The sequence below is a fragment of the Lonchura striata genome, chromosome 1, assembly GCF_046129695.1.
Source record: "Lonchura striata isolate bLonStr1 chromosome 1, bLonStr1.mat, whole genome shotgun sequence".
NCBI classification, from domain to species: Eukaryota; Metazoa; Chordata; class Aves; order Passeriformes; family Estrildidae; genus Lonchura; species Lonchura striata.
The window spans coordinates 128,682,590-128,695,712 of NC_134603.1; the positions used below are offsets into that span (position 1 = coordinate 128,682,590).

At 36.3% G+C, this 13,123-nt stretch overlaps 1 protein-coding gene across 7 annotated transcripts in view; it reads left to right on the forward strand.

Annotated features, from left to right (window-relative positions):
• Positions 1-13,123, forward strand: part of DGKB (diacylglycerol kinase beta) — a 339,840-nt gene that overhangs the window by 245,801 nt on the left and 80,916 nt on the right. For all 7 annotated transcript variants that reach the window (XM_021538316.3, XM_021538315.3, XM_021538318.3 and 4 more), the window contains one exon: positions 7,609-7,699. In XM_021538316.3, the coding sequence (XP_021393991.1) occupies positions 7,609-7,699 (91 nt within the window). The remainder of the gene's footprint in view (positions 1-7,608; positions 7,700-13,123) is intronic.

The following is a 13,123-nucleotide window of genomic DNA, read 5'->3' on the forward strand; positions in this document are numbered from 1 at the left end:
TCTTATTAATATATATTATGTGCTGCAATGAAATCATTTTTACCTAAGTATAAAATTACCTAGATAATAGATTTATGAACTGTAAGAAATGATGGAAAATATGTTGTCTGTTGAAAACTACTGTGAGAGACCTGGTAAAAATATTCTTTATATTGAATTGTAGAAAACACTGAATATTTTTTAGCAATTGAAATTTTATTGAGTATTTAATTAGATACTATCCAATGTATGCAGATATTTCTATCACCAGAAATACAAAGTACAATCTCTATGACATATTCTGTAAATTTGTACTTCACAGAATGATTTCGTTTGTAAAATACCTCTGAGATCATCAGATTATCAAGTCCAACCTATGACCAAACTAGGACATGGTACTAAATGCCATGTCCAGTCATTCCTTAAACACCTCCAATGATGGTGAGCACCACTTCCTTGGGCAGCCCATTCCAATATCTAATCACCCATTCTGTGAAGAAATTCTCCCTAATGTCCAACAGCTTGACACAGGTCCTCTTGTCCTGGTACTTGTTGTCTGGGAAAAGACACTGACAAGCCTTCACCTCCACAACCCCTGGCTACAGCCTCCTTTCAGGCAGTGTAGAGAGGGATAAGGTTTCCCCTGAGACTCCTTTCCTCCAGGCTAACCACCCCCAGCTCCCTCAGCTTCTCCTCTCAGAACTTGTGTTCCAAACACTTTACGACTTTGTTGCCTTTCCCTGGACTTGCTCCTCAATGTCCTTCCTGAATTGAGAGGCCCAGAGCTGGACACAGCATTTGAGGTGTGGCCTCACAGGACTTGAGTACAGGGGAAGAATTTAATCTCTGGTCCTGTTGGCCACCCTGTTCCTGATAAAGGCAAGATGCCTTTGGCCTTCTTGGCCATCTGGGCACACTGCATTCAGCCACACTTGTTCAGCAGCTGTCATCCAGCACCCCAGGTCCTTTTGTGCTTGGCCCTTTTCCGGCTGTTCTGCCCCCGGGCTGTAGCACTGCATGGGGTTGTTGTGGCCAAAGGGCAGGACTTGGCTCTTGTTCTTGTTGAACCTCACACTGTTGGTCTTGGCCCATCAATCCCGTCTGTCCAGGTCCCTCTGCAGAGCCTTCCTGCACTCCAGCAGATCAGAACACCAGCCCAATTTGGTAATTTGGTGTCGTCTGCAGATTTGCTAATGGCACTCGCAAGCCCCTTATCCAAATCAATAAAGATAGTAGGGGGGACTGAGCCCAACACTGATCCCTGGGGAACGTCGCTAATGATGGGATGTGGGCTGGATGTGGCATCATTTGCCATCGGTCTCTGGGCCCTGCCATTCAGCCAGCGCAGAGAGGAGTGCATCTGTCACTTGCTCATTAATGTATGTGTGACAGGCTGCGACTCATTAAACCAAAAGCAGCAACTTCATACTCACCTCAATAAGCTTGTTTTTCCCAAAAAGACTTTTTTCCCCCCTGTGCATTAGGAATCACTTTCATTTTGCTTTATTATATAAGTGTCCGCAAATTGAATTAAAATCATACAATGTTTGGGGTTAGAAAGGGCTTTTAAAGATCATCTAGTTCTGACCCCTCTGCCTTGGGCAGGGATAACTTCCACTACACAAGTTGCTGAAAGCTCCATCCAACCTGGCCTTGAATACTTCCAGGAGTGGGGGATCCACAGCTTCTCTGTGAAACTTGTTCTAGTGTCTCACCACCCTCATTGTAAAAGAATTCTTCTTTATGTCTAATCTGAATGTAGTATTTTTCAATTTGATAGAATTATAAATAATAATAAATCTTCCAGAGAGCTAGATTATTCCCAGCTGTATACTACATGGAATTTTATACTATCCTCTGTCATATCTGGTAATAGTAACCAGTGACAGAATATTGGAAGAGATGTTCAGCTTTTCTGCCCATCATGACGTTTCTTATACTCCTAGTTTCATTTTTAGATCTTATTATCTGTATTGTCAACCTTAAGAAATGTGTTTTTATATAGGCCTCCTTTAGGATTATTTTATTTTTTTTCTTCTCTTCTGCACTTTATCATCATACCTTTTTCAGTGCTGCAGAACTTCAATGCATTTCAAAATTAAGTTCCTATCTTTTCCTCATTCTCCTTTTTTTCCTTTGTACTGCTTATAGTTTCTGCTCTGTGGAAATATACCTCCATTTCAGTGCACTTTTCTGGTATTTTGGTTCCCTGCAGAGGTGGTTCTACACATTATTCCACATTTGCTTGGAACAAAAGAGTGAACAGGGGAGAAAAGGAAGGTAAAGCGACCTGTTCCTTTTAAATACATAGCATGAATCTGTGTCTCTGAGCACCTTCGAGACTTCTGGTGGATGAGATGATAAGCATCTACTCTTTATGGTTTCTTTGCTACTTTTTTTTTTCCTGCCATAGAACTTTCTTTTTCAAATTCATTACATTTTGCACATTGTTGTTTGTGAATGCTGCTCTTTGAATGGGAACTTTATGCTGAACATTCTATGAGTTTATGATACAGATTGAGATCAACTCTTGACACTCACTGACAAAGAAACAGTACTTTTGCAACAAAGCCAGAATAGTCTTTAAAAAAGTATTTTCAAAAAGCAGTGCTAAGAGATTATATTTTGGGGAACAATATACTTTCTGGAGGAATTAAACTTCTGCTTGTCCACAAGCAGACATTCTTACACCAATTTGTATTAGAGGTTGCTTCCTGGCAGTGGACTTTTCAAGAAATTTACCTTGGAAGACTGGAGAATTCTAGTACTTTCCCTGGTAAAAAACCTCTAGTATAGATTAAAGGATAAAAGTTGACAGAACTGGAGACAAAAATTAGTTGTTTCTCGGCCAAAGAATGTGGCAAATAAAGCCATCCCAGAGTCTATTTCCAAGTGGTCATAATATGGTAAAATTCTGTATTTATTTTCATGCAGATGGCTAGAGAAATATTTTTGATGCAAGGCCATTCTCATGCTAAATTTTAAATCTCTGCTCAGAAAGTGTAGCTGCATTAAAACAGTTCAAAGTGTATGTTATCAAACACTCTTAATATAAGCAAATATACATGTTTTTAATCCAATTGTTTTCAGAAATTGTCTTAAGTATTTCAGCTGAAATTTTTCAAAAATAACAAATTTTCTGATGCAGAAATTTTAGCTGAAGTCATTGAAGCTTGACACTGCATAAAGTGTAAATAAATATAATAAATATAAATAGCAAATATAAGAAGTGTAAATAGGATGTGGTAGAAAGTGTGACAGACTTGCAAAGGTAGCAATAAGCTCTTACCCCAAGTGAAGTCCATAAATGCCAGAATAAGAATTTGTTACTTAAGTTAAAGGTACTCCTTTTATTGTGACCTTTTTATCAGCAGCCTGTAACTGGTCTATTGTTCCACATGTTCTGACAGTGTTCATACTGCAGTGAAGTATAGATGCTCTTCAGGTGTTGAATAAAGTATTTACTATTTCCATATTTAGATACAGGACAATTTTTCAATGACATGACTTGTAATTGCTTAATCAGAAAGGTTATATAAAATAGTTTTAGCAGTAGGGGGGTTTCTGATTAACTGATAATGGAGCAAACCCATATCACAGACTATTTTGATTATTTTGCCTTGATTACCAAATATTAGTCTGAACTTTTCCAAGAAACATATCTAAGTTTCTTAGTCTGATATTTAACCACAGTGTAGAAATGGTATAAGAAATGGCAGTTTTACCCCTTTTATGTTGTTACAACCTGCCCCTGAAGGTGAGAGTAACTGAGGTTCCTGTAAACAGATCCCTTGGGTAGATTAGAGTGAAATGACACGGAATGACCAGTGTTTATGTGTACATAGATACCACCACCTGTGGATCCAGTAATGAGATTTGATTGTTGTTTTATTGAAGTGATGGTCATAGTCTTGATCTGTCAGGGGTGAGGAAGCCCCGGAAAAATATAGTTCAGTGGGTTGATGTACGTTCAGTTTCAGGTAGGAACCCAAGGTACATGCCCTGGGCTGGGAGTTCAATGCTGTCTATGGAAACAGTGTGGATCATGTTCAGTCCTCTGGTGGAAGGCCACAGAAATGAGTCTGGGGGCACTTTGGAGATCTTTGATGGTTTATGACATCTTCTAAGACATTAAAACTCCTCACATCTGCTTGGTTTGGCCAGTTATTCCCCATCAGAAGGGATGAATACCTTCAGGCCTGTCCTGATACTTCCCTACAACCAGAATTTTATGCCTGAGCAAGTTATGTAACTGAGGATACTCGCATAATAAAAATCATTTTCCCATATAGCAAGATCATCTTCTTACCAGCCTCTTCCCTTACTTGGCTCAAACCCCAGCTTGTTGCTGAACAGACTGGTTTGTTGTGGTCCTCCTCTAGTGCTTACCCCCTTTGCACCTGGGCTGTTAGGTTTCACCACCACACACCCAAAACCTCTCCTCCTCCCCTTTGGTTGGAGGATGCAAACCTGGTCTCAGCAAAGCTTTTGCAAATGGCCAATTGCATGAGTCATTAACCATTAACATTTCAGTCTCCCACAACTGTTGTGTGAATTTATTTCATCACTGTTAAAGATCATTCCACTTATCAGAAGATTGACCAATACATGAAAATGTGGAACATTGCCTGCATAAAAGGTGTTTAGGTTCTTGAAGTACAGTTTTGCTTTGTCATTCCTATACCCATAATCTGTATATTTTGACTTACTGTGATACAATAGCAAGATAGGTCAGCCTTTAATCATGATTGATGTTTTATTTATATTGTAAAGTTTTTCAGAGTTTAGTTCAAAACGTGAAAAAAAATAAAACAACCACTCCTGTAGAATAACGTATTCCCTTTCCTATTCCAGTAAAACCAGTGTTGGAAAGAAGGAGCAGACTTCAAACTTATTTTTGGTCATCTCTTATTAAAAGCTGAGAAAAGTCTAAATCATTTCCTCTGGAAGAGAGAAAATATACATGACAGCAGCCTGTGATTTAGTTTCATATGGTTTTAATGTGGCAGAATTGTCATTAAATATGTATTTGTTTAGCAATCTAAAATTTACCTGAATTGTGGAAGGAATTAGAGTGGCCATGAGAATAATTCATTGATCTTCTGTTTGCTGCTGTATTGATAAGCACATGAGCTTTACCTCTTTGAAACAGGAATGCAAGTGGAAGATAGGAACTAGAGGTTGAGTTTTTTTAATTATTAGAAAAATTGTAATATTTACTAGAATAATAAAACTTGTCTTGCTTATGAAAATCTCAGTATAATTTTTCTGGGGTGCTTTGTTTAACTCCATTTTGTATCTCTATGATAAGTAATATAATCCTCTGTTCAGTAAAAGATATAGTGCATTTGAATAAAACCACAAAATTTAATCTATTTCATGGCTTTTTTTTTTCATGGAAATTGGTAAATCATTCAAAAATGAAGCATAAAATTATTTGTATTCTACATCTATCTTTACATTTGAAAAGCTGTCAAGTAAGTTGTCTTTCTATGTTTAAAAACAGACAGTCTACTAAAGAATAGAGAAAAGGCTCACAATACATTTTTTGGCCTGATAGACTCTTATAGGTTATATGTAAATTACAAGAAATCAAAGTATAGATATAGATATTTATATAGAGTGCTAATAAGTGAGTCATTTTAAAACAGTCTTTTAAATGAAGAAGAAGAAGAGATTCATCATTTGGAGTAAAAGTAACTGAATAGCAAAAGGAAAGACTATCAAAATAGGCTTTTTTTATCTGAATAATAAGATCAAAAGACATTGCAAAGTATTTTAATGAATATTTACATCAAGGTTTTGTTGGTCATCATGTTTTGTCGAGGTTTTTTGTTTGGGGTTTTTTTGGGGATTTGTTTGGTTTGCGGTTTTAGTTTGGGGGGCATTGTTTTTTTTCGGTTGATTGTGGGGTTTTTGTTTGTTTTTATTGTTGATCATCCATATGTGGAAAGTTGTGGGAAAATAGATCAACCATATTTTCCAAAAGCACCCAATGGAAATTCAAGACTTAGTTCACATTTCTTTGTAAACAAAAGGTTTCTAAATGTCTTTATATATGTTGGTATAGCTAGAGCCCTCGATCCCAGGTCAGGATGGCAGTGTGCTAGCTAAACTGCAGGTTTAGAAGGAACATATGTTGGATCACTTCCATTCATAGACTCGAGAAATCTGGACTTAAATCAAGCCAGAGCCCTTCTGGTTGTTAGAACTCCTTTGAGAAGATGTCATTTATCTAAGAGAAGGTTCTCAACAATAGTTTCCAAATATTTCCAGATTTTCTGTGTAAAAGCCTTTGGAAATTCCTATAAATTTTTCAATCAAACTATGTAATTTCCTTATTACTCTTCTCTTCCCAACTCTGTGTAGGCTGCCAGGTTGGACATCTTTACAGCCCTCTGATGCTGCACCAGGAATTGCTGGCCCTTATACAAACAGATTTCTGGAAATGGCCAGCACTGCAATACCTCTTCTTACATTGTGATTTTAAGAGTAATTAAGTAGATTTTAACAACAATTGAATGGTTCAAATTACATTATATGTAATTTGAAGTAATTAAAAGTAGGATTTGTACTTTTGACATGTTTTACAGTCATCTACATTTTTGTTTCATTCTTCCCCACTTCTAGCTCACACAGACTCTGTTGTCAGAGAACAGTTTATACAAATGGAGAAACTGTATTCATACCTGATTCCTAAGTGGGAATAATGAATTCTAATTCAGTGTCTTTTGTTGTGGTTCTTTAGCTTCTTTTTTTTTTTTTTTTTAATTATAGAATAATAATTACTCATGGGAGTCAAAAAAGTACACATACTTATTTGAAATGGTGCTGTTGGCGTCCTGATTGTATTTAACAGTATGCAATAAATCTGGTAAAACAGAAGTTGTCTTTATGTATTTAAAAAGGAAAAAGTGTAAATTCTGCCTGCTGTCATGATAAACTAAGCAATTTACTGGCATTTAATCCAGTTTTATTTTCCTGTGGAACCTGTTAATGAACTTCAAGATGCAGGTCTCATTGCCCATTTAAAATGTGTCTATGAGTAATTACCTGGTAATACAGTTCTCCTGCAAAATATCTAAAGATTGTTAGATCTGGAATTTTTATTTTCTTCTACTATCTCATCTGTCATCGTGTACAATAGGCATTTGCGTTTACATTTAACTAAATGTAGCTTAAGGCAAGCTACATTTTTTCGTGGCTCTTCTTCATGATGGGATTGCCCTGCTTGCACATTCCAGTACTCTGCAGGATAAAGATGTTAACTGTGAATCAAAAATCATATAGTAGGTGTAAGACATGAAATAAAATCGATACATTTTTCTGAGGCATGTCACTGGTTAAGTGACAAAAAATATTCTGATAGTCACTGAAAAAGAAAAGTCAAAGGTACATTTGAACCTGTCAGTTCAACATATTCCTGTTATCCCTTTAGGGGATATCATACAACTTGACACCAACATTTAAGCTTTGAAAATTATGAGCTCATCTATTTCAAATGGGATGTCACATGTTCCCAAGCCTTTGCCATTACTTATAGTGGAAGACAGGATGATCACTTTTGTCACATATTGATAGTGAATAAGATATTTCTTTTTTTTCTTTTCTTTTTTTTTCTTGTTTCAGAATGAAGAACAAATTTTGGTATTTTGAATTTGGCACTTCGGAAACTTTCTCAGCCACCTGTAAGAAGCTGCATGAATCTGTAGAAATAGAAGTAAGAAACTAATTGTTGCCTTTATCCTTGAAATGTCACTAGTTTGGCTGAAATGCAGGGAGCAAGGGCGCAGAGTGCCTGAATCCAACAAGGCAAAGCAGTGCACATCCTTTCGACCCTATATTCCAAAATATTATTTTTATCATGTCTATTTGTAGTGTAGCTCTGCACACTGGAACAAAGTTCAGTTTGATGATTAGTGAAGTCTTAATACAGTAGACAAGGTCAAGAGGTGAAATATAACATTAGAAATCAATAGGGAGTGTGGCTAGGTCAGGTGGAAAAATGAAAGACTGTTGGAGGGAGTGAGAGCTGCTGCAGGATTAAAATAAAAAAAATAATCTTATTATTTCTAGGTCCCAAGGTTTTATAACCTTTAAAACTCAATTCCCTAAAATTGTATGTACTTTCCTGAATAAAGGTTAAAGAATATATATATATATATATTTGAATTATTCCCCTTCATTAAATAGCTTTTCTCTCTGCACAAGGGGTCATCTTTCCATTATACATTGAACATTAACTAAAAAGACACAGGATACTTACAGACAAAATGGGAATTTAAAATAATGTGCCGCTGCCACTTTGATGGCTGCTAGAATAAGTGGCTGAATTACATAAACTGTTTGGGCACCTGATGTTTATGAATAAGTACAGGAAAAATGAGAAATGAGTGAAGATACAAACCTGAGAATTTAGGTTAAATAATGAAATCTTTTCTCAAGAGGATTATGGTGCTTTTCCTTTTCAGTAGTAATGAGAAACTGCACGTGTCAATGGAGGATTTGTATAGTACCATGAGGAGTCAGAGAGGTCTGGTGGGAGCTATGAGAGTCCAGTCAAAGCCTCCTAAAGGGTGAAGTCTGAAATGACCATGTACCTGGTAGCAGGACAGTAGCAGAGAATACTGAAATTGTAAGACCAGCAGTGTCACACTTGCCTGTTATGCTGTTATGTTTGTTTTTGAAGTGAAAATCTGCTCCTTGTGTTAGATTAAAATATAATAAAAATAAAACAGAACTCCACCAAAAGCCTTAGGAAAAAAAAGCAAAAAAATCACCCTTGCTTCCCAAGAGAGTGCTTCACACACATGAGTTTAAGGAAATGTAGCATAAGAGATATTTTATTAGTTATTAGAAAAAAAACTTACCTGGTTTGATTTGATTTGAATAAACTGCAATTAAATCTACTTTTTGATTAAATACAAATTGAAGAGCAGGCTTTCCCAATAAAATACCAATATCTAGACAAAGTCATACATATAATACTAATACATACGAAGATGTGAACTTTATAATTTTAACTGTTCAAAGAATGATTAAATGTTAACATCACAAAGCAAACAAGTAGGTTTACAAGTTTGTGGTGCTGTTACTATCAGTTGTGTAATTATTATGTATTCATGTCAATAACTATTATTAACAAAAATGTGTTACATTGCCAGTACATGAGGCATGTTTGTTAATACTCACTTTAGCCATCCTGGTTATTAACATTAGACATACAATTAGGAACAAAAAGCATAGTTTCCAGAGTTTACAAGAACTATTAGGAGGTGCTTATTTGTGTGTTTATTTACAATGAGTAAATTACCATGCTTGCCAGTATGCTTGTATCTAATGTTTCTTGTTTTATCAGCATTTTAGTCTGATTTTTTTACCTGATGCCCCTTGGGGATGTCACTGTAAATGGGAGGTTGATGCATGAGACCACATTTTACTCCAGATAAAATGCACAAAGAATGTGCTTCCTCTACAGCCAAATTTTGAATGAACAAAGCCTGAGAAGATTAAGGATCTGTATCTCTGAGCTGTTAGATGATCAAATGTTCTCTGGGCAAATATTTGTTTAGCCTTGTATTTGATTTCCAACCTAATTAAGCTTGGTTTGTCTGACATACATTCTTGACTCATGTTCTGTATATTTTCTTCTGTGTGAGTGTGAGATGCAGAACAAAGTTGGACACCATTCTTATGTTATCCAGGATAAAGATGTATTTTTGTTTTCAGAATTGGATGTAAGAAGTTGAGGAGAGGTTCTAAAGAGAAAGAACCAAAATCAATCAAACAAAAACTAGGACAAAATTAAGTGTTTCTTTTCAATAATATTAATGTGTCAGTAAACAAGGCTGAAGATTTTACAATTTAGGGAACTTGCAATTTATTTCCACTTAAAAAGAAAAAAAGAAAGGTATGTGAAAGATATTTAATGAGAGTAGGTATAGATGTGGTGTAAGTAGGGGTGGCATGGACCATACCTGCAATGCTGTAAAACCATAGTGGGAGCAGTATAAGCCTTCTATACCACCTGGTGTTAACAGGTAAGGGAAAGGAATTTAAAACATTCCTGTACACTTGCCTGATATTGCTTCTCTGGTTTCACAGCAAAGCCTTAATATCAGCTCTTTTCAGGAATAGATATGTATTTTCTCAAAAGAGAGATGATCTGAAAATAATTGATGTGATAAAAAGGGTACAAACAATAATACCCAAGAAGTGAATGAGGCCAGGAGACAAGGCAAAAAAGAGTTGGAAAAGCTAGTGTTTCTTTTTTTTCTAGGCAGACATACTCCACATTTTAAACGTATGCTTTTGTTTTTAACAGCATGATTGCATTATTTGAAATAAAAAGAAAAGGAGCAGAACGTGTGTTTTGTTTTTGTAGTGTATGAATGTGTTAGAACTATGCAGAGCTACCTGTAGGGCAAACTTTTTGTCTGTATGAACAAAAGAAATGCTCCTTTCCTAATTCAGAAAGTTGCTCATCACTGGGGGACTCTGAGGCCTCCTCACATAATTGTCTTAGTGTACTACCTGCTGTGCTCAATATTGAGTGAAAATGGAAGCTAGACCCCTCACCATCCTATTTCACAATTCTTCTTTTATTTAAATAATTCCAGTCAGTTTGGGGGACGCCAGACCTTTATAAATTAACAGCAGGGAAATACCAAAGGTGTCAGATTGCATATTTATCATCTTTCTCGTGTAATACTTAAATATGTATTAAGAAGTGACTGACATAAATTAGGCAGATTTCAGAAGCCACAGGCCGTGGCTTGTAGAGGACCCCCTTCTGCTTGACATTTCATCCTTGTCAAAGATCAAATTATTTTAATTTAGGCTGCAAATTATAAGAAATGAAGACTTCTTTGTGGGAATTCCCTGTGGTAATCTGACTTTTGTTGTTACTGCTGCTTGTCAGTGTGCAAAAGATATAATATGCATGCAAATAAGGTTAAAAAATATGTACTATCTAATTATCCAGCCAGTACATTCCACTTGAAGACAGTGGGAGGCCTGACACACAGTATGTGTTTGATTCATTGAGGCCTGCAGGGTATTTACACAAGATTACTTTTAATTATGAAATTAATATCTGTTTATCTAGAATGTATAGCAGTAAGTGAGCATACACATGAGCAGAATTTTTAGCAAAATAAATCATCTTAGTATTTAATGCATATAAAATACTGGGGAAAACCACAAATTTGCTTCCAAAAATGACAGTGAAAACCTAGGCCTTTATTCTTGTAAAAAACAGTGTTATTAAAAAGTTACACTTTCAATTATAGTAGTTGCCACAATGGCCAATTCACTTTCAGATATGCCTTTTGACTTTAAAGTTTTCCCTCTATGGAAATAATCCACAGGTTAAAAATTTGATTCTTGAAGAGCAAAAATGAAATGGAAATCTTAGTGTTGAAGTTGTTCTCCCTCCACATCTGTGCTCTCCTTACAAGAATTAAGATGTGTGTGCATTATAATACAGTTCTTTTTTAGGATCCCAAAAAGTTTCAGAATAAACAATTATTCACAGTTATTCTTGCGTTGTACTTGGCTTTGCTTCTTCAAAGCTGCAATAAAGTTTTAGACAGAGAGGAAGAAGTGCCAGTGACCCGCAGAGCAGCAAGCTGCAAGATGTCACTGGACTACTAGTGAGGCATGCTTAATTATTTTTCCAGTTTTCTCCCTGATTATTGTGTGTTGGAATTGCAAAATAATACCCTTAATCAAATTGAAGTGGATGACTGGATCCTCTACAAGTTTGCAGAACATTGCAGGAGTAGGATCAAATGTTTCAAAAGTACGCTGCTCTACGCTGTGGTCCGTATGACTTGTCAGGATATGGATATGCTCTGTCTGTTGTGCAGAATGAAGCTAATCCACCTGTAGCCAAGGTGCCAGCACAGGAATCCTGGGCAATTCTGGCTGGTTCAGTGAACTAATGAGTAGAACTGGGTGCTTTGCTTTCCACCTGCAGGTTCCACTGTAGTAATATGAAGTTGTGGTTTATTTCCTCCTGTGGAGGTTCTTCAGTATTTTGCTACATTTTATATGAGTTAAGAACTTCCTAATGTTGGTAGAGAGGAGGACTTAGCTTCAGTAAATTATAGCCAGTGAAGGCTAGGTGTATACTATGAAGCTAGGTTCATCCCATCCAATGTATCTCAGGTGAACTGTATTTGCAATTGTTGGGGTTCAACCACCTGAGAAAATGCTGCAGTTTATTGCTGGGCAGGCTGGTATGTTAAGATCCCTGAGCTATTCTCCAGAAGTCAAAAATATGGTCCCTTTATAAGATATTATTGGAAGCCAGATTTAGCATAGAAATGTACTTGTATAAAATGTCTTCATGTCCAGGCTTGCTATAGGAAGCATGAGAAATACACACTATTGACACAAGATGGGTATAATTCCATCACTGAAGGGACTGGCCCATAGACTAAGATTACTTTTGTGTTTCTAATAAGTCTTGGAAAGGTTTTAGATCACTGATCCCTGTTCTTTAGCTCCACATCCTGTGTTTTCCCTTAGCAGTGATGCATATTTCAGAGAACTGGTTGGTGAAGGTTCTGTGGTAAGAATTGCTGCAGTTGCATAAGGAATTGTTGTACCCATTTCTACTGATTTTACTTATTACTAGAAGCCACTAGTCAGCCATAGCCCTGTACTGATATGCTTGTTGAGCCTTTGGATTGAAACAGATACCTGTGTGATGTTCTGTGCTCCTGTGGCTTGCTTAGACTCTTTTCCATAAATCTGTGTATTCTCTGCCTGCAGGGACTTTGTATTCCATCTGTTGGGGAAGGAACTCAGTTGCAAGAGTTGAAAGTATAAGGCAGAAAATTTAGGTGGAACAGGCAACAAAAACTCTGGTTATTGATAAAGAAATTTTGGTAGTATAAATTTTTTTCTGCTAATACCTGTAGTGAAGCTAGAAATATATTTCACTTGGATCAGTGAATAGGTATCAGATGACAAGACAGTAGCAAATGGTCCCACACCAAAGCTGAATAGCAATCATATTTTACCTTTTGATTGATGATCTGTTCTTATCTCATACCTCCTTTTTCAGATACAAGTGTATCTCTTAGGTGTAAACATTGAATAAACTATTAGCAGTGTTAAGAATGATAAATTACTG